Raw genomic sequence first — 21,480 nt, 5'->3', positions numbered from 1 at the left:
ACTTCTCACAGTGTAATCTTTTCCTGCAAATTAGCAAAGGTGGTAATATTGTTTCTAAGTCAGTATTTTTTGAGTTTTAAAGAAGTTGTTGTAGTTAAATTATATAACAAACTCCAGGCTGTAGAGGTAAAGCAAGAATTCTTCGTAAGTTGCATTCTTTGCATAGTCAAGACACAGTGGACCACCCTTATCAGTAATTGTTGACCAGGAATAGAGTCAGATTCCCAGATTGCATACAAAACGGGCAACGGCCAGATTGGTCTGTGGGCTATAGGTTCCTGACCCCTGTTCCAATCAGCTTATTTAGTGCTTTTCAAATAGCAGATTCTTGGAAATATTTGTTAAATGAAAAGTTAAAACAAACCAAACTTTCCCGTGTTGTCTTTGAATTTTCCAGTGCCTTAGTCACTGCCAATGATCATAGCAATTCTAAAAAAACAAAGTGTTACTGAAACTTACTGTAATTATTTGTACCAGGATCTCTTACTCTTGTCATACTGGCACTTTCACTTTTCACGGTGGAAATCAGCTGCCCTGCTGAAATTACATGTGGGCTTGCTCCTGTTGTGCAGGGCCAGCCTTTAGGTCCTGGAGTCCCCTGTCCTCAGAAGGTGTTCACACTCTCCAGACTGTCTGTAGGGAATGTCATAACCTCTTCCTTCACTCCTCATTCTTGACGCTTCCGCTAGGATCCAAGTGCCATTACTTATTTCACCAAACCTCAGGAGGCAAGAGCCCTAGTCAAGCCCGTACCTATGATTAAGTAAGATCATGACTAAGATAGTAAATTACCCAGTGTTGGAAATATTAAACTGTTTATTTGAATTTGAATTTCTTTGAATTTCTACTCACTTCTGTGTTTCTGTGTACAGTTCTAATTTACTGAGTTATTTTGAGGCGGATTTGCTTTAATGCTCCATTTTCTTTTCTCTGTCCAGTGTCAGTTACTTAAACCTTAAGGTTTCCAAGTCATCTAAACAGCTTTACCTGTTTTTTTTTTTTAAATAAATGATGTGTTTTTATTTTACAGATGAGCAGGATGAAGAAACCGTCACAACAGGAGGAAAGGTAACGATTTAGTTAGGAATACTGAAATAGAAGTATCCTTAGAAATACTCTGTTTTGAGGTCCTTATGATTTTTAAATTTTTTTTAACATACCCCAAAATAATTTGTTTCTTGATCTCCAAAGTTATCAAAAGGAAATTTTCATCTTCCCAGGTAGTGTCTCTGAGGAAGCAATGATTGTGAAATTACTGTATTAGCAAAAACCAAGTTTTTAGATGGAATCATTTGCAAAGCCTCCGTAATTTATATTCTGATATAAATCAGGAAATTTTTAGTAGTGGGAGTGATTGAGAGTGTAGGCCCTCTAGCTGGATCACCTGCGTTATATCTTGATTACAATTTATTGGTTCTGTGGATCATTTTCTCATCCACAAAGCACGTCATAAGTAGCATCTGCTGCTGTTATTGTCAGCAGTAAATGAGATAATGCACATATATACTTGTTAGCAGATCCCTAGTGCTGAGTTTTGGAGATGGGGAAGCCTTGTCATTATTGCTTTATTCGTGTCCTTGAGTCAACATAACTTGAGAACTAATCATTTAGATTTGCAATCCTAGTCAAGTAAAACTGGATAAGAAACAAGCTATTGTGGAAAAAGTTTTGGGCTGTTGAGTCTGAATTCCTCAGTATAGAAGTAGCCTTTCTTTTAATTAACTTGAGATTTAATTGGTATGAGACATTTACCATGCGTGTTGACTTCTTCACCTGTAAAAGGCAGGAATAAAATCTGTGTCACCTGAACATCTTGTGTAGGCACCTTAAAAATTGCAAAAGACTGTTTTCACTTGAAATTTATTTTCCTGGTCCTTGAAATTGGATCAGATAGCTTCCTTTTCTGTGACAAAATAGCAGAAGTTTGAAAGCTGTTAGTATATTTCTCTGTAGTTCTCTCTTTCTCTGAACTTTGTCTCTTTTCTGTAGGAAGATGAAGATCCCAGCAAAGGTGATCAGAGCCGATCAGTTGATACTGGTGAAGATAACGTGACAGAGCAGACCAACCACATCATCATTCCCAGCTATGCATCGTGGTTTGATTATAACTGGTGAGTGGGCCGCCTGCGTCTGTGAGCATGGTACTTAGTGGGAAATGTTCCTTGAAATCATGTTGTACCATATTGTCCAAGTCCCCACATTGGTAATCACTGTCACACCAGATGAAGGAAGGTGGAAAGTGATTTCATGTTAACTTTGGAAAGTGTTCTTTAAAACAATTTCAAGTTGGAAATTAGGTTTTTATAGATTACAGAAACACTTTCATTTACATGATAATCTTTGCATGTCATAAAACATATGCTGTTGTATGGATAGTGGAAGTGTTAGCTGTGTCCCTACTTTGTGGATGTGATACTACTTCCTCTGTTAAATGTTCTACAGTACAGAGTTGATCAGTGGAAGCACTCAGGCCTTCTGATTCTGAATACCCAGCTCCTTCCACTAACGATTCATTCTCAGGACCTAAGGATTCAGTTGCCAGCACATCAAACATAGATGTTGGAAAAGAAGGTGCTTGGCATTAAATGTCCTTGTGTGTTTTGTTCTTGGTGAATATAGAAATTGTTTTCTGTGGGCTCTTCTAAACCTGTAACAGTTAAAACAATGAGAAGTATATAAAAGCTATACAATTAATTGCTTACAGCTATTATTCTTATACTAAAACTTGGAAAGCCATCGTATGTCTGTGTGGGGGATGGGGGGCATCAATTCATCTTAGAAATTACCTTTCTGGAATTTTGCAGGTAATTCATTGCATTTATAGTATTTGGCATTGAAAGTCTAGTTCTGACAATTTAAATGTTTCCAAATATTGAAAGCATGAATGCTTTTAGTTATATTCACAGACTGTTGATTTGCTCTTTTCTGTGTAACCAGTACATGTTACATATCTGGTGGAAAAGCACTGATTAGTGTTAGTGTCCAAACCTTTGTGCTAGATACACAGCTGGTTAATGTTTGGTGGGTTAGGCCTGGTCTCTACACTGTTTATCACCCATAACATTCTATAAATTATCAGTGCCTTTACCTACGTGTCAAAGACTAGTTCTAGCCCAAGTGTGCATCAGTAGATGAGTGGTTAAAAAAGCTGTGGGCCCGGCTGGGCGTGGTTCAGCGGTTAAGCGTAGACCTAGGATCCAGGCGATCAGGGTTTGATTCCCGGTCAGGGCACATGCCCGGGTTGCGGGCTGCAGCCAATCAATGACTCTCTCATCATTGATGTTTCTGCTCTCTCTCTCTCTCCCTCTTCTTTCCTCTCTCTGAAATCAATAAAGATATGTTTTTAAAAAAAAAAGCTGTGGTATATTTACACAATGGAATACTACTTGGCCATAAAAAAAAGAAGGAGCCCTTACCTTTTACATCAGCATGGATGGACCTGGCGAGTATTATGCTAAGTGAAATAAGCCAGTCAGAGAAAAACAAATACCATGTGATTTCACTTACATGTGGACTCTAATAAACAATATTTTACAAACAGAATAGAAACAGACTTATAGATACAGAGAACAGAATGGTAGCTGTCAGAGAGGAGGGGGTTGGGGGGCTGGGTAAAAAAGGTGAGGGGATTAAGCAAACAAACAAACAAACACCTCATAGACAACAGTATGGTGATTACCAGAGGGAAAGGGTGACGGGGAGGAGATAGGAGAGGGTAAAGGAGGGATAAATGGTGATGGAAGGAGACTTGACTTGGGGTGGTGAACACACAATACAATATACAGATATAGAATTGTACCCCTGAAGCCTATATAATTTTATTAACCAATGTCACCCCAATAAATTCAGTAAAATAAGTAGATAAATAAAAATTAAAAATATATAAAGATTAGTTCTAGGATCTTTCTAAAAGCAGTTAATCTCTCAAATCATTTTTAGAAATCAATTTACCACAGAGTTTCTGAGGGCTGAACAAAAAAGAGCAGTGATGTTAAGAGCCTGAGAAACTGATTATTGTAAATTACATTGTCTTCTGGCCTGTCATTCATTTACCAGCTTGTTGCCATGCCAACTACTGTGATTTTTGTCAGTCAGTTTCCAAAGCACTCTTTGTATCTTGTAGATCATCATCTAGTCATGATGTATTATGACAACAGCATAATAAAATCTGTTGCTTCCAATGTATTGATAGCATTTTTTGAGTTTGGTTATAGGAGTAGAAAAACTATAGTAAGTATTGGGGGTGAGAAAGGGAAAGCTTTCTTTGATTTTATTATATGCTGTTAATACATAGGAACTTGTGCAAAGCCAATTAATTTTTGCAAGTACTCAGTTTTTGGATTTAATCAGTTTTGCTTTGAAAATTAAACAAGCTTAGCTCAAATTTTACTATTTTTATTTTTCAAAAAGTACTCCCGATCCTCTTTTTTCTTTTCAGTATTCACGTAATTGAACGGCGTGCCCTTCCTGAGTTTTTCAATGGAAAAAACAAATCCAAGACTCCAGAGATGTGAGTGACGTGTGAAGAAATTGCGTGTGTGTGTTGGCAGGGGTTCTGGAAGCATACTTCTGAGTTGATGTCTGCTAGTGTGTGGACGTTTGCAAATACCTTACTCCATTCAGAACAGTGTTCCTATCTGCTGCACAGAATTCCTTGCCTCAAAGCAAAGTATTTTAGATTTTTTTCTTTCTCAACCTTGAACTACATACATGTGTGAACTTTTGCAGCTAAAGTTTGAATTCAGTAACAGTTTTGCACTAAAATTTGTTTAGGTAACTTTTTAACAGTACCTACATTGTGTGTACATATGTGTTATGAACTACAGATATTTATATGTAAGTTTAGGAGAAAATGGCATTTTTATCTTTTCCTGATGAATGGCTAGTCCTAAAAGAATGCCGGAGAGGATGATAAAGTTGCCTGTGAATTCTCTTCATTGCATGAGTAGTACTGTGCCTTGGCATTGGAAATAGAAAAACTTATTGGAAAGAAGGAGTTTGTCAGGATGTATTTTTTGCCTTCACCTGGTGACCGTTAAATACACACTTCTAGAAACCTTTGCCCTCAAATAAATCCACACCTATTGCACTGTAAATATCTTTCCATGTATTATCTTCATAATGGTAATCCATCGTCTGTTATATACATATGGCTGCAAAATAGATGTCTCCTGTTTAAATTGTTAGGGAAGGATAATTTCCCACATAGAGCACATGGTGTAGTATAGATAATGGAATAATAGATATATGCTGGTGACAGATTATGCGAGATAGTTGAGATCCTAAGCTCAGGTGTCAGATAAATTCAGCCTCTCTGTAGCAAAGTGTAAGGAGCTGCTTGGAATCAGAGTCAAAGATTTGGCGTAAGGACCCCTATGAGCTTCCCTGATGATTTTCCATCTTTTCAGACATGGTATATTTTTCCACCTAATTTGCTTATTGCCAGTATTTGTAAGTACTTGGGAGTCTTCTGTTTAAAAGCACAGTTTAACACTTCAGCCCGTTTAACTTTGTACATTCACCTTTCAGTCTGTGTTTATCCACCTGTGCTTTTGCAGGACCCTTTCAGAGCAGTGGACCTTTTCTACTCTGATGAGCTAACCTCAGGCTACCAGACTTGTCTTACTTTTGTGGCAAGAACTGTTGCTAGGTCTTCAGCTTCTTAACACTCTTAAGTATTTTGTGGCAGAAATGCTTGGGTACATTGTAGAATCTGCTCTGACCCCCAATCTTTTTTTCTCTCCTTTTTTTAAAAAAAATATGTTCTGTGTTATCTCTGAGTTTAGCCTCATGGTTTCAACTCATTGCCTAGTTGGGATCTCTGAAAAACTGCCAGGCAGGGGTGTATAGCCACGTCAGAGCCAAATCCACATGTGGCTCTAGGAAGAGTATAGAGATGAGATGCAGCATAGGTAAGGAGCCCCACACTCCACACCAAATTCCAGCTTTACCCCTTATCAGTCTGTAGTCCAGGACAAATTCTCTAATCACTCGGCGCGTCCGTTTCATCTTCTGTAAATGGGATGATACTACACTGTGCGCCATAGAGAGATTGTGGGGTTTAATTGAGTTACTGCATGGGAAGTGCTCAGAACCATGCCTGGCACACAGTAAATGCTAGATACGTAGCACAGTACCCCCCTTACCTGTGAGGAATATATTCCAAGACCCCCAGGGATGCCTGAAGCCACAGATATTGCTGAACCCTGTTCAGTTGGCCCTTTGTATCTGTGAGTTTTGCGGATACAACCATCTGTGAATTGGAGACAGTAATTTCCATCTGCTGTTGGGAATCCGAGGATACGGAGGACCAGACTGTTAGGGAGACAGTTATCTCCATTCATCTTTGTCATCAAGTGTGTATATATGTTACTTCACATGAACTTTTTCAGATTACTGTTTCCTTATTGTATATATTAATAAGTAGTAGTTTTGCATATTGGGTTCCTACTCTGAGTTATACTGATTGACTGTTAGTACTCAGTACATCACTATTTGTTGGAATGTTGTGTTGGCTTTTTGTTGTATTTGGTTGTGAGGATTATGCAGATTTTTAGCTCTATGAGTTACTGTTTCTGAAAGGATGTGTGTCCACTTTAAGTGTTTTGCCTTTGCATTTTAGATACTTGGCATATCGAAATTTTATGATTGACACATACCGCCTAAACCCCCAAGAATATTTGACCAGCACTGCTTGTCGGAGGAACTTGACTGGAGATGTGTGTGCTGTGATGAGGTAAAATGTCTGACTTTCTCAGACACTTCACTGCAGGTGGTTATTGACTAGACTTGCTGTCTAATGTTTAGTTTAATTGATTAAACTGAATGTTTCCTTGCTTAATAAAAATAACTCAATCTTAGTCTTTCATTTAGGGGTCGAATATTGGGAATACTTTGGAATTTTTCCTCTTTTTAGAATTTTGTGATCTTTTATTTTAGAGTCAAATTATAAAATGACCAGAGGTGGACAGTGGTTTGGGATGGGGGATAGGTAAGCTCTGTGCCTTAGAGCTGTCTAAAGAAACAAACCAAAAGGTGGATCTCCTTCTGGGAGTTTGGTCTGTATGTGAGTCCTTTCACCATGGATCTAACTGAGTATGTTCTCTCATTTCTGTGATTGAAAGGATTAGGCTATATGCTAGGTCTGGAGGTACTATCTTATCAACATTACTTCGAGTTTGTAGGAATTATCCCTCATTCAACAAACCAGCATTGCCAGTTACTTTATGATGGTTCATAGCCTACAGAAAATATGTTTACTTGTTTTTTTGTTTGTTTTTTAATGAAATGTGATGATTGTTATGAAGGAGATGAGGTATATTCTCCAGTTTTAACTCTCAGAGCTTTATTCTTTAGGGTTCATGCCTTTTTAGAGCAGTGGGGTCTTGTCAATTACCAAGTGGATCCAGAAAGTCGACCCATGGCAATGGGACCTCCTCCTACCCCTCATTTCAATGTATTGGCTGATACCCCTTCTGGGCTTGTGCCTCTGCATCTTCGATCACCTCAGGTAAATTAGTGCTGCCTTTTCTTCAGGTAACAAGACTACCGCTTCTAGTATTCATATTCAGAAATTATTATTGTCATCATGTGATAGTACTATTTTCTAGCTGATAGGTTTTGTTTGTTTTTATCCATTGTAAATGTTAGAGTCCATGAGACTATTTAGTGTTTAAGATAATGCTCTCTCATTAATCCTAAGACTCTGTGCCTCATCGTTCATGTGTTACAGATTGTCTTTCATACCGATGATTCCCTTTATCACTTCTGTCATCTGAGACACTAATTAAACAAGCAGATTGTTTAAATCTATTAAATTGTTTAAAACTTTGTCCCCTTTGTAACATTTGGAAAGTGGACATTTATACATATGTTCTCAAAAATATTGTCAGGTTATGCATAGCATTAATTTGAGTAACATGAAGCTAAGCTATGCATTTCCCTCCATTGTGAAATGAAAGAGCATATGTAAGAAAATTTGTTGTCGATTTTCTCTGACTTTTTAGAGACAGAAAAATGTTTCTTATATGTTGAAACTTTATTTTTCTTGTAGAGTCTCTATGTGGAGTGAGTGGTTTATTAAGTGCCAACATTAAGCGATTCTTTAAGAACTTGTAGCTCCTTGACTTTGTAGAGGTTAATACTACACATTTATCATTTATCTGACTCATAGGTCCCTGCTGCTCAGCAGATGTTAAATTTTCCTGAGAAGAACAAGGAAAAACCTATTGATTTGCAGAACTTTGGTCTCCGTACTGACATTTACTCCAAAAAAACCTTGGCAAAGGTAAGGATTTTTTTCCTAGACAGACATTGACTACAATCTAGCCTGTCCTCTTTGTCCTGCATCATTTCCCATAAGAAACTTAATTTACTGCCTACAGTGTAAGGAGGTGAGCTTTCTCCTTAATCTGATGGCATTTTGTAAAACAAGAATCACTTTTACTGTTTTCCTAAGTGGTTAGAAGGTAGGTATTTAAAAATGACTATGTGCCCAGCCGGGCTTGGCTCAGCGGTTGAGTGTCGATCTAGGATCCAGGCGATCGGGGTTCGATTCCGGTCAGGGCACATGCCCGGGTTGCGGGCTGCAGCCGATCAATGACTCTCATCATTGATGTTTGTATATCTCTCTCTCCATCTCCTTTCCTCTCTCTGGAATCAATAAAGATATATTTTAAATAAATAAATAATAAATAAAAATGACTGTGATTAATTACGTTAGACAAAATAAAGGGCAGAATGGGAGAGTCCATCAGAGAGCTGGAGTGTAGGAGAAGACCCAAGTGAACATTGTGTAATTGAAAAATATACCTGAAACTACCTCATTGGAGGCGGTTGGTTGGTTGGTTTGGTAATCCTCACCCGAGGATATTTTTCGATTGCTTTTTCAGAGAGAGAATGGGAAAGGGGGAGGAGGGGGAGAGAAGCATTGATGTGAGAGGGACAAATTGATGGGTTGCCTCCCGCATGTGCCCTGCTGCCGAGTAGTAAACCCTCAACCCAGGTTATGTGCCCTTTACTGGGAATCCAACCCGCGACCCTTTGGTGCTTGGGTCAACACTAACCACTGAGACACACCGGCCAGGGCTCATTGGATGAGTTTAATAGCAGGCTGGATACAGCAGAAAACAGGGTTAGTGAACTCAGGCAGATTAGTAGATTTATTGAAACTGAAGGACCAAGAGAAAAAGAAATTGGATGATATGGGACAAAGCAACAGAGTGCAGAAGACATGAGATACAGTAAAAATTAAAATTTACCAATTGATTCATATTTCCGATTTGCAGATCCTGTTCCATTCGTATTTGCAGGACTGGATGTGTGGTATAATTGACATTATTCTTTACCCATAGATGTTAGTAATTCAAAATAGACATTCTAACACATCCCTTCTCTGAAAACTCTACTTGGGAGATTACAGTTTAACAAATGAAAAAGTTTTGACAGTCCGTGATTTCCTTATATATCCCTCCAGTGCTCACATGAATTGTAAGTTATAAGGGATTCTCATGGAAAAGGCGATTTGGAATTTAGGGAATCTCTTGGAGATTATTTCATCAAGAGATTAAAAATGAGATAACATGAACTTGCTGCAGTTGGAACCGAGACTCCTCCAGAGGGCTTTATATGTCATACAATCTGCCCTTGAAGCTGGAAAAAGTACTGCTTCAAGTTACACCAAATATTTGCATTGTGGTTGTAATATTATAGCTGATTTATGATATACATTAAAATACTGTGCCTTTGTAGCTTCAGAAGGTATTTTCAGATATCAAAATAGTAGAAATGATATGTCTAAATTATATATGAGTTTTCAGTAGACAACAAGAAATCTTTGAACTAGGCCACCCTTTGTATTGGATATTTAGGTTCCTAAAGTGTTTTCGTCCTGTTACTCGGATTTATTTTGGCGGTTTGCATAAAACAGCCCCCTGAACTTAGAAAGGAATCCTGCCAAGCTCCATGGCCAGCCTTTAGGAATGAGAAAATAACTTCTGATTTTGTTCTTTAGAGTAAAGGTGCTAGTGCTGGAAGAGAGTGGACTGAGCAGGAGACCCTGCTACTTCTGGAGGTGAGTACATGATGTTTTAAATTTAATTTCATTTTTTTCTCACCTGGGGATTTTTTTTTTTCCCATTGCTTTTCAGAGAGAGTAGAAGGGGAGAGAGAGAGAAACATCAGTGTCAGAGGGAGGCATCGATTCATTGCCTCCCGCACACGCCCTGCCTGGGGCTGGGGATTGAGCCTACAACTGACGTAATGGCGTGCCCTTGGCCAGAATCAAACCCAGGGCCCTTTGGTCCGCGGGCGGAAACTCTAGGCTCTGAGCCAGTCTGGCTAGGGCCTGGAGGTGAGCACATGAGTTGTGGAGCCCTTTATGTACATGTGAGATGGGTGCTATTTCTGTGACTGACATTTTAAATATACCTTTGGAATTCTGAAATTTTTTTGATCCATGTAATGAATTTTAGTAGAATTTTCTTGAGTCATCATTATTTAAATATCAAACCTAGAGGTTACAGAGCGGCTGTCAGTAGGTGAGCTCAAGCCTGGATCTGTGTTATTTTGGCCCGGGTTGGGTTTTTTTGTTTGTTTAAAATCTGTTGCCAACGCTAAACAAATATTGGAGCTTTGCTAAAGATTTCTAACTTTTCCTCCAAAATTGGAAGATCTGGCAATTCTGGGCCCTCATTTTCACATAGCAATAATTGGCTGGCCTTGAACAGCAGATGTTCCTTTGGAGTTGAGCATTTCTTCAGATTCCAGTTTTTCTTAACTCAGCCCACCTTAGTCTTTGTAGATTAGTTCCCTCGTGCTTGTATGCATTTGAGTGTCTGACCTCCATAATTCCCAGGAGGACTTCAAAGAAGTAGCTGAAGATATCAGCCATTGACAACACTGTTTTGTTTATGAAAGCGAGACTGGTAAACCGGTGATGGTGCAGGATACTCCCCTGCCAGTCAGCGACTATTGAATTCTTCGTGTCTTTGGAGATTCTTACAAATACTTGCACAGGTAGATCTTAGCATTTATTTCTGCTCTGAAGGGTAGGAAACAGAGACCTTTGGGTTTCATATATAGCAACTATTTCTGAAGAGGAACCATTTGTCTTTAGTTAAAGAACAGCGATTATTGGGTAAGATGAAGACTACACGGCACTGCTTAGTACCTGTGGTAGACTGTACCTGTGGAACCTGAATTAGGATCCGATGAGGACGTTTGTTAGATGTGCTGGGAATGCTTTTGCTTGGAAGGAACAGAAAGTCTGACTAGCAGTAGATTAAACCAAAAGAGCATTGGTGTTTGTTTTTGTTCAACTAGATTTCTTCAGATTGGCAATTCCAAGATTCTTTCCACTGCTCTTTCTGGATCAAAATTCAAAAAGATTTCTTCCTTTTGAGTTTTTACCACTATTTTAATTCTCATCTGCCCATTCAGTATCAGTGATACACAGAGAGCTTCTTTTCCGGGCCACTTAAATTTCAGGACTGTTTTGTCTAGTCATATCCTCCGTGGATGTTAATTTAAAAGGGCTCAGTGCTTGTGGGGGAGTATAATACACTTTCGTATTGCTGTTTTAGAATCTTTGGGTTCTGCAGAGAAACTTAGTTGTGCCACACCAACTGGGACACCAGTCTCACATCAGTTCCCCTTGATGCACATTGATGCTCAAACTTTTCTCCTCTACATACAAGACTAGTGGATAGCAAATGCAGAGTGAGGCCAGAGTGGCCGAGCCACTGTTTACCCTGAGCATTTCATGAAAACCACAGTATGTTTACACAATAGTGCTTTTCCTCTCCTGCAGGTGGGACCTGTACAGTGGTTGATTTTTCTTTTTAACGTACAGTTGAATCAACAGGTGCTGTCCACACTTACACAATGAGAAATAAAAGGCTTCCCAGCAGCATTGTTTACCACAAACACCCTCTATTTATGCAGTTTATTTACCAGTAATTAATAGCTTAAGAACATGAAGTCAGATGGACATTTTGAATGGCTCTAGAGCAGGGGTTTTGACACAGGCCCAATAGTTTTGTTGTGGGCCCTTAAGTGCATTGTAGAATGTTTAACAGCATCTGTGACTCTACCCACTAGATGCCAGTAGCACCCCCCCAGTTATGTCAACCAAAAATGTCTCCAGACATTGCCAAATGGCCCCAAGGAGGCAAAATTGCCCATTTGAGAATCATGGCTCAAGAGGGAACTATGTGAGCGGCCACTTTGGGGAAGCTACTGAATAGGTTCTTCTTACCCAATTAATTTCTTGGCTCTCTTAGCTCCACATGTATTTCTGGTTTTCTTTATACATTCTCTCCCTCTCCCTCTTGGTGGAGATGGCTTTTATTTATTTATTTATTTATTTATTTATTTATTAAGTTTTTCAGCATTTTGTAGGAAAAATTATAAATTATAAATTTTACAGTTAGAAATTTGTTTATTTCATAAATTTTAGTATCAGTTTCTGAATTTCTAACCAAAAAAGCGTGGAGCTTGAATGGGATAGCATTGAACCTAGTTCAGTTTGGAAAGAGTTGGCACCCTAACAGTACTGAGACTTACTAATGAACACAGTATCTTTTTATTTAGGTCTTGGATTTCTCTCAGCATGTTGACCGTACACATTCTTTTATTCCTAAGTATTTCACTTCTGTGCTATTATAAATACTTCGACTTCCCCCAATTTAAACTTTGTTAATGCTGGTGTATATAGAATAATTGAGTTTTTCTATTCCCTTCTATCCTGTGACCTTGCAAAACTTTAGTTTCAGCACCCTTTTTTAGATTCCTTAGGATTTTCTATAAAAACAATCGTGTATCAATAAAAGATAGTTTTTCTTCCTCTGTGATGTGCATGCCTTTTAATGTAGAAGAGAACCATTTTCATTATTTTTTTAAAAGCCTATCTAAAAAATAGTCACAGGCTTTCAATGTCATTACATAGCACTTCCTTGTTACCCAATATTAAAGCTCCTGTTTTTTTCTGTCATAGGCCCTAGAGATGTACAAGGATGATTGGAACAAAGTGTCAGAACATGTTGGAAGTCGGACTCAGGATGAATGCATCCTCCACTTTTTGAGGCTTCCCATCGAGGACCCATACCTGGAGAACTCAGATGCTTCCCTCGGGCCCCTGGCCTACCAGCCTGTCCCCTTCAGTCAGTCAGGAAACCCAGTCATGAGCACTGTCGCCTTTTTGGCATCTGTGGTGGACCCTCGTGTGGCATCTGCTGCAGCAAAAGCGGCTTTGGGTATGGACTTTGCTAAACCATCCTTCCAGCATGACATTTTCAGATAGCGGCTCAGTACTTAACATTAATGTTGTCTCAGATTTAAGTGTTAACCATATGTTACATTCATTTCAGTTACTTACATAACAAAAGTCATATTGCCCCTTAGATGCTGTTATACTTAAAAGGATAACAATTTAAACAAAAGCACTTAAAATGTAATAGTTTTAAAGTTAAAAGCATTTATTAAGAATTGGGGCAAAACAATTTTTATGGTGTATTTTGTGATTCATTTGAAATTATTATTATTTTTTAATATATCTTTATTGATTTCAGAGAGAGGGAAGGGAGAGGGAGAGAGAGAGAAACATCAATGATGAAAGAGTCATTGATCGACTGCAGCCCACAACCCAGGCATTTGCCCTCACCAGGAATCAAACCCCGATCTCCTGGATCCTAGCTCGACGCTCAACCACTGAGCCACGCCTGGCTGTGCCATTTGAAATTTGATATAATTGGTAAAAGGGGTCATTTGACATTTTTGGATTATACTACTAATTATAATTAGAACTTATCATATCACAGAACTCTTTCTTGGCTTTCTGGTTGTTTATCCTTGCTGTTTTCTTTATCATCAATCTAGATAAAATTGGGACAGCAGTTTCGATTGTTTATTGATAGAAATTTAAAGATTTCTCTTATTTATACAGAAAGATATGACACATAGGGTAAAATGTAGTCATAGATTTTCATTAACCGTACACGATTATTCATTTGGCCCAGTTGTTTTACTGGGATAGATAGGACTGAGTCCCCAGAAAGGTCACTACACACAAGACACTAATATACATTGGATTTCCTAGTGATTTATGTTGAAGCAAATATTTGTGTAAAACCAGGCCACTGTTCCATTTTTATTGTTGAACAGAGGAGTTTTCTCGAGTCCGGGAGGAGGTACCACTGGAATTGGTTGAAGCTCATGTCAAGAAAGTACAAGAAGCAGCTCGAGCCTCTGGGAAAGTCGATCCCACCTACGGCCTGGAGAGCAGTTGCATTGCAGGCACGGGGCCCGATGAGCCAGAAAAGCTTGGTGAGTCACTGCTGCACCTTGGACAGGGCTGATCGATGTTGCATTTTCCTATAAGCTTGCAAAAATCATTGGGTTTTCTTATGAGTGAGCACTATAATCAGTATAAACCTGTCTCTTAGATTAGTATGTGCCTTTTTTCTCTCATCGCTTCCTTTTACGGTAGCTAGAACTAAAAAGTTCTGTAACTTAAATAGCACAGTTGTGAACTATCTGATTCCTGTTTCTAGTTCTATATTTTAGGCAGATAGACATGAGAATACTGAAAGGACTTAAGTTATTTTAATTCATATGTTGCCATGTAAGTTTAAGTTCATTGTTGGTTTTGATAAGTTTTAAATTGAGGCAAAATTCATATAACATGAAACACTATTTTAACCACTTAAAGGTATATGGTCCATTGGCTTCTAGTATAGTCACAGTGTTGTGCATCCATCATTACTATTGAATTCCAGAACACTTTTGTCATCCCGAAAGAAAATTCCATATATTAAGTAGTCACTCCCATTTCTTCCTCTCTTCAGCCCTGGTAACTACTAATCTGCTTGCTGTCTCTGGATTTCTCTCTCCTGGACGTTTCCTATAAATGAAGTCATACAGCATGTGGCCTTTTGCTACTGACTTCTTCACTTAGCATAATGTTTTCCAAATTCATTTGTGTTGTATAAATCAGTACTTTATTTCTTTTTATGCTGAATAATATTCTTTAAGTGGATAAACCACATTTTACTTATCCAGTTAATCAGTTCATGGCTATTTTTATTGCTTCTACTTTTTCATCATTTTGAGTAATGCTGCCATGAACGTTTTGTGCGTGTTATTTTGTGAACATAGGTTTCTTGCGTCTCAGGTACCTAGGAGTGGAATTGCCGGGTCATATGTTTAACTTTTTGAGGAACTACCCAGCTGCTTTCCATAGTGGTTGTAACATTTTATGTCCCCACCAGCAATATATAAGGTTCCGGTTTCTCCGCATTCTCATCAACATGTTTTCTTTCCCTTTCCCATCTTTGAAATAGCAACCTCGCTGGTGTGAAGTAGTATCACATTGTGGTTTTTGTTTGCATTCAGTTTGGGGAGTATTGCCATCTCAACAATATTCTTTTAATCAGTGAACATAAGGATTTCTTTCCATTATTTAGATTGTTTTTAATTTCTTCAAGCAAGGACTTTTAATTACCTATTTTTGTTTAATCACCTCAAAGAGGAGTAAAATTTTAATACAGTAGCTTTGTAAGGAGTACCTAGCTTCTCAAATGGGAAGTGTTCCTGTTTAAATATTACTTTATATAGTTATCAGGAGTGCACTTTTAGTGTTTCTTACATCGCTCGTGGTTTTTTCTTTCCTTTCATTATGAAACAATTTCTTCTAAATAACTCAAGCTAAAGGTTTATTGCTGGCATCTTGCCTAATTAGCTCCTTCTTTGTCTCAATCGTGTACTTCAGCTACAATAATATTTTTTTGTCTTCTTCATTTATTATTTAAAATAAAGATAATATGAAGTGAAAATAAAATTGCTGGCCAGTACTCCTCATTGTACAACCTGAACTCCTGGTGCTCTGTTCTAGGTGATTTGAGTAGATACAAGTGAAGTCTCTTCAAGCCTAAAATCTTACAGTTTCCATAATTTTGCATAGGGCCTGCCTTGCTGTTTATTCTGTAAAGTGTCAGCCTAGCAGTCTTGTTGTGGGGATAAGAAAACAGGTTTTCAGATTTATCCAACTGCTCACTCTGTCCCTCAGAACCAGTTGTTGACCTAACTGTTCTTAACTTTGGTTACTAATCTGATACCAAGGCTTTCAATTAAAAATCAACTTAGAGTTTTCACAGTATTTCCTAGTTTGAAAAGTTGCTGATTTTCCTTTCTCTAGATGGAGACAGATTAGCAAGCCAGGCCACATCTCTTTGCTTCTTGTTGATTCTGCACCACAAGGCAGGGCCTGGCTGAGGCAGGGGAAACCTGGGCCTATTGAATGCCTGGGAAAAGTCTTACTTTCCTCAACTTTTGTGTGTGTTTTTGGTTCATTTGTTGTAGGGTCTTTTGGTTCTCTGTGGTCATGGTATTGAAAAGGGTTGGCAAAGCCGCCTGATTTAATTCAAAGAGTTTCTGTACTTTGCAGAATCAGGGAGATGTTTTAACATGTAAATCTGTTTTAAAATTTTTGGTAGATGATACCACAGGGCATTAGTGGTTAAGAAACAGATTGCAAATTTAGCCATTCCTGGTTTAGTGGGATTTAAAACAAAGAGGACCAAAAGAAAAAAGAAAAAATCAACCATAGTCCTTGAGGGACTGGATCCCCTGATTGGCAGTGAATGTGTGGTTTCCTCAGTGTGCAGAGCTTGGCTCAGACTGCTTTAGGAAGCTTTGCAGACTGCAAGGCTGATTCTGTGAATGGCATGAGCAGTAAAATCATTCCTAGTATCTGTAAGTAGCCTGTCAGGTAACCTCCCAGAAGTGCAGTGTATACTCAGTAGTTGTTGCAACAGAATTTGGGTCTTTTTCCCATTTTAGTAAGGGCTGAGGAAAATACAAGCATAATATGAATATTTTTTAATGAGTTGTAAACAGCATTCTATAACTATTGCTGGCCTGTTATAGTTACTGTGGTTTATATTGGGCTGTGACTAATAGAATAAATTAGGAAACAGCAAATGGTACTCTCTATGAAATAGGCTCAGCAGAGTTGTAGTGGAAAGTCAGTAGTGCACCTCCCTTCTTTCAGAACCACACTCCAAGTAGGGAGTTCAAAGGAAGGAAGTATTAAATTTACATTTCAACTTACTTACACTTTATATAACAAAATAATGCCTTATTATAGCACTCTGATTTGAAATATAATGTAGAATTTTCCTTATCAAGAGAATATTGTATTGGATGGTATGTTCCTCATACTTTTTATTATGGTGCTTAATTTATTATGTTACACTTGTTAACTTACAAAGGTCCAATATACAGGAAAAAAATTAATGTGTCCTTATGAAATACTTATCTTGGCTTTTCATTGTGGTCTTGGATTGAGGAGAGTAATTGATGACATAAAGGTAAAGATATATTAGCACCAGGCTTGAAACACTTTATTTTCATTTATTAGGAGACTTTATGTAAGAATTACTTAGGAAATGAGCATTAGCTTATCAGAGGGCTTCTTCAATCAGTCTAGCCTTAGTCATTCATCAATACCTACAGATTCTCTAAACTTAAACAGTTTTTGTTTTTCTTTGGCCAGAGACCGTTCTATGAATAGAAAAGGTAATATTGATATCTGAGACAATTTAACTAAAAATACTACTAGGGATGGGGGATAAGAGTGAAGTGTGGGGAATTGCAGTTTTAAATGGTCAGAGGATGTTTCACCAAGAAAGTGACATTCAAGCGAAGATGTAAATGGGGCAAAGGAGAGAGCCATGTAGACATCTAAGGTCAAAGTGTTCTAGGCATTGGGAATAGCCCATGTATAGGCCCCTGGGCAGGAGCTTCCTAGAGTAGTTGAAGAACAGGAGGGGGACCGTGGACAAGGAGCTGGATTGCGGGGTAGAGGAGGTCATGGTCGACAGTGAGGATCCTGTGGGCCATGAGCCAGTGGAGGTGTTTGAGACAAGAGTGTCAGGGCCTGACCTGTATTTTTATTTTTTTATTTTTTAAATATATTTTTATTGATTTCGGAGAGGGAGAAAGAGAGATAGAAACATCAATGATGAGAGAGTCATTGATGGAGCCCGCAACCCGGGCATGTGCCCTGATCGGGAATCGAACCCTGATCGCCTGGGTCCCAGGTTGACCTTCAACCGCTGAGCCACGCTAGGCCAGGCAACTTGTATTTTTTAAAGTTTCATTCTTGAAGGTTGAGAATAGACCCCATCTAGGAGCTGTTAAATTGATATATTTTTAAAATAACTTAGTGTAACATATTTGAATATCAAAGATTACTTTTTTACTCTAACACTAAGGTTTTTATTAAGGAACTCTACTAAATTTTTCTTTATTTGGCCTGGAGTCTAAACAAAATAGCCTTTTTTCTTTTTCAATTATAGTTTACATTCAATACAAAATAGCCTTTCTGACAACCTGTTTACCTGTAGCCAAACATACTGAGATGCTGATAGGATAAGCACAGTGAAATTGCATATGCCTACCAGTAAGGTTCAACTCTGCCATTCTTACTATCTAACAATCTAAAAAAACGATTTTTATTTTGTTATTTTTGGTGAATTACTGCAAGGTAAGTTGTAGACATCATAATTCTTTGCACCCTAAGTAATTCAGCATGTCCTAAGAATAAGGACATTTTCCTACATAACTGTCACAGTGAATCTCGGCCTCTTTTTAGGTCACCCCACCCCACCCCTACCCTGGGTGGAATGTGCACGCATATTCAGGGTCCTGTCAAGAGTCTGCTAAGATTCACTGTTGTAACCCCCATTTATATTTTCTGACCTCAAGTATTGGTTTTATTTATTTATTTATTTGCTACTGAATAGATTTACTATCTAATTCTGGTTTGGAGAATTTGAGAGATTAAGTTAATTGATGCTTTTACATCAGTGAATGGATTGTCTGCCAAGCTCTTTTAACACCCTGTGGAATACAGGCCCCTGTGGAGTGCATCTTGTGCTATTTGTCACAGCTCTACATAGAGGAACCAAGCTAATCATTCCTAGTTTTCGAAAAGGTTAAGAACTTGTCTCTAGTCTTTCAGGAGATTAAGAGCATCCTGACAATAATAATATTGAAAAGGTAGCTTTCTAGGAACTTAAAGCCCAGGCACTATTCATGGCATATAAACTGCCTCATTCTTCTCCCCATGGGGATTTCCATAATGTTCCGTAAATAAGGCACTTCCAGAACCCCACCTGTGAAGACACACTGGGCTAGTGAGCCTAAGAAAACAGTAGAACAGCATTCGGTCATTGGACTTACATCATGTGGAGCGGGCTACTCTGTCTGTCACGTTACATTTGAAGGGCTCTTCCAGATCTGTTTCAAGAGGCATTAAAATACAGATTCACCCTAGCCGGTTTGACTCGGTGGTTAGAGCATCGGCTTGCAAACTGAAGGGTCTCGGGTTCAATTTAGGCCAAGGGGGCACGCACCTCTGTTGCAGGCTTTACCTATGGCCCCGGTCGGGGTGCGTGCAGGAGGCAACCAATCGATGTGTCTCTCTCACATAATATTTTTCTCTCTTTCCCACTCTCTCTGAAAAGCAATGGAAAAAATATCCTCTGGTGAGGATTTAAAAAAATTTTTAATTAAACTTAAAATACAGGTTCAGACTTCTGAGCAACTCATAATGGACATTTAACCTCTAAAGACTAGCCAATATTGGGTAGAATTTCAGTGACTTGCTTAAGGACTCTGTTTTTATTAGATGTTAGGATGTGTATTTTTAGGAAGAAATTGACTTTCATACAATTTTCTCTTTTTGGGGACTATTTTATCAAATCAGGCATTTTGATTACATAGATCTCTTGCTGTGGACAATTACGTAAAACACAGGTAATAATTGGGGCTATTTTTTGTGTTGCGTTATACTAGTACATGGAAAAATAATTTGGTGTTTGAGAATTGGAGATATAATGAAGAAGCATGTTGTTAATTGCCCAAGGAAAACTGTACATAAGAAGTGCTGTAAGAATTAAGCAAGGGGACATGTAATTTTAGACTGAGGAAGACTACGGAGAAGGTAGGATTTGAGCTGAATGTTGAAAAAGAGATTTCAGGATGTCACTGAGCTTGATCGGAGCAAGTATTCGGTTCTGTAGAACAATGTGAACAAAGACGCAGAGTCGGAAATGGAAGGTTGTTCAGAAGGAGGGAAGTAAACCAGGCTGGCTGCGATATGAAGTTCAAGTAAGGACGTGGAAGCCACGCAGCCTACAAAGGTGGGGTGGAGCTAGGTTACTGAGTGTTTTGCAGTCTGAGCTTGATCAGACTGAATAGTGCCAGCTTTGTGGGATGCTTGGACTTGAATACAGGGAATTACCTGAGCAGAGGTGTTGGCTGTGTTCCTACCATGGGCTTCATTCTGTTTTTGCCTGAGAAGTCAAAAATGATCATCCTCAATGATAGTCTGAACTTGATCAGGACTTCTTTGACTCTTTAGAAATATCAGGGCATCCCAGATGCATCAGTTTATTTGGATTAATGTTGATGTTTATGACAATAGAAAGAAACCTGACACAAAACTGCGCGCGCACAGGTGCATATTCCCATAGCCAACTGCATCCTGGAGCGTCAGGGAAGCCACACATGACACTCGTGCAAGATGACATCTTAGCGTGGCTATGAAAATAATTGTGACTTTGGGGACCCCCAGGGTACTGAGACCACACTTTGTGAATCACTAAATTAAACAAACACCCTATCTTTGAAGAATATTCAGTTTTGGGTGGGGGAGGTAATTATTTAAAAAATGAAAGCTGTAGCTAGAAGCACATGTGCAGGAAACACAGGTTTGGGTCGTGTAGGGAGGACTTCTCAAAGAAGGGTGTCCCTTTAAACATTAATGAAAAGGGGAAAAAGAATGAACAAGTGGCATATCCTGGAAATAATATGGAGAAGTCTGTGGGGAGCAGGTACTGTGGCCAGGTGCAGCTGTATAGATGTGTGTTGGGCTGGTTTTGAAGAGCTTTTACCTGGTAAACATTGAGAAGTCACCAGAGAAGAGAAGTACCATAATTCAGTCTGGCTTAGGAAGTCAGGTTTCATTCTTTTTTATGGCTGAGTAATATCCATTATGCCATGTACATACCACAGCTTTCTTGTCCATCACCTGTTGATGGACACTTGTATCCTGACTATTGTAAGTAACACTGCAATGAACATAGAAGCCACGTATATCCTTTTGAATTAAAGTTTGGGGTTTCTTCAGATACATATCCAGCTTACTCTGCCTTCTTGTAAAGGACATACACAGTTCATAAACTTTGAATCTTTTTTCCTTTTCTAATGTAAGCTCAAGAAGGCTTTACATTTATTTCCATCTAGATGCTACTTTTACTGATTCTTACAATTACATTTCCAAGCACAGAGAAGATTTATATGTATATTTGAAACTTCTAATTTCATTGTATTGTGGCGAGAGAACTTGGTAAGAAAATGCCATTGACTTTTTGAAATTTGCAAAAACTTGCTTTATTACCTGATTTGCAATCAATA

At 38.5% G+C, this 21,480-nt stretch overlaps 1 protein-coding gene across 1 annotated transcript in view; it reads left to right on the top strand.

Moving 5' to 3' along the window:
* SMARCC1 (SWI/SNF related BAF chromatin remodeling complex subunit C1) overlaps positions 1-21,480 on the top strand; it is an 81,294-nt gene that overhangs the window by 27,579 nt on the left and 32,235 nt on the right. Inside the window, exons 13-21 of the mRNA XM_081159123.1 lie at positions 1,031-1,068; positions 1,990-2,111; positions 4,439-4,510; positions 6,623-6,736; positions 7,357-7,510; positions 8,174-8,287; positions 10,013-10,072; positions 12,995-13,253; positions 14,161-14,322. Of these exons, the coding sequence (XP_081015249.1) occupies positions 1,031-1,068; positions 1,990-2,111; positions 4,439-4,510; positions 6,623-6,736; positions 7,357-7,510; positions 8,174-8,287; positions 10,013-10,072; positions 12,995-13,253; positions 14,161-14,322 (1,095 nt within the window). The remainder of the gene's footprint in view (positions 1-1,030; positions 1,069-1,989; positions 2,112-4,438; positions 4,511-6,622; positions 6,737-7,356; positions 7,511-8,173; positions 8,288-10,012; positions 10,073-12,994; positions 13,254-14,160; positions 14,323-21,480) is intronic.

Source organism: Miniopterus schreibersii (assembly GCF_964146895.1).
Source record: "Miniopterus schreibersii genome assembly, chromosome: 15".
In the NCBI taxonomy this organism is placed as follows: domain Eukaryota; kingdom Metazoa; phylum Chordata; class Mammalia; order Chiroptera; family Miniopteridae; genus Miniopterus; species Miniopterus schreibersii.
Note: the sequence above shows the minus strand (reverse complement) of the source record. Positions and strands in the feature narration are given on the sequence as shown.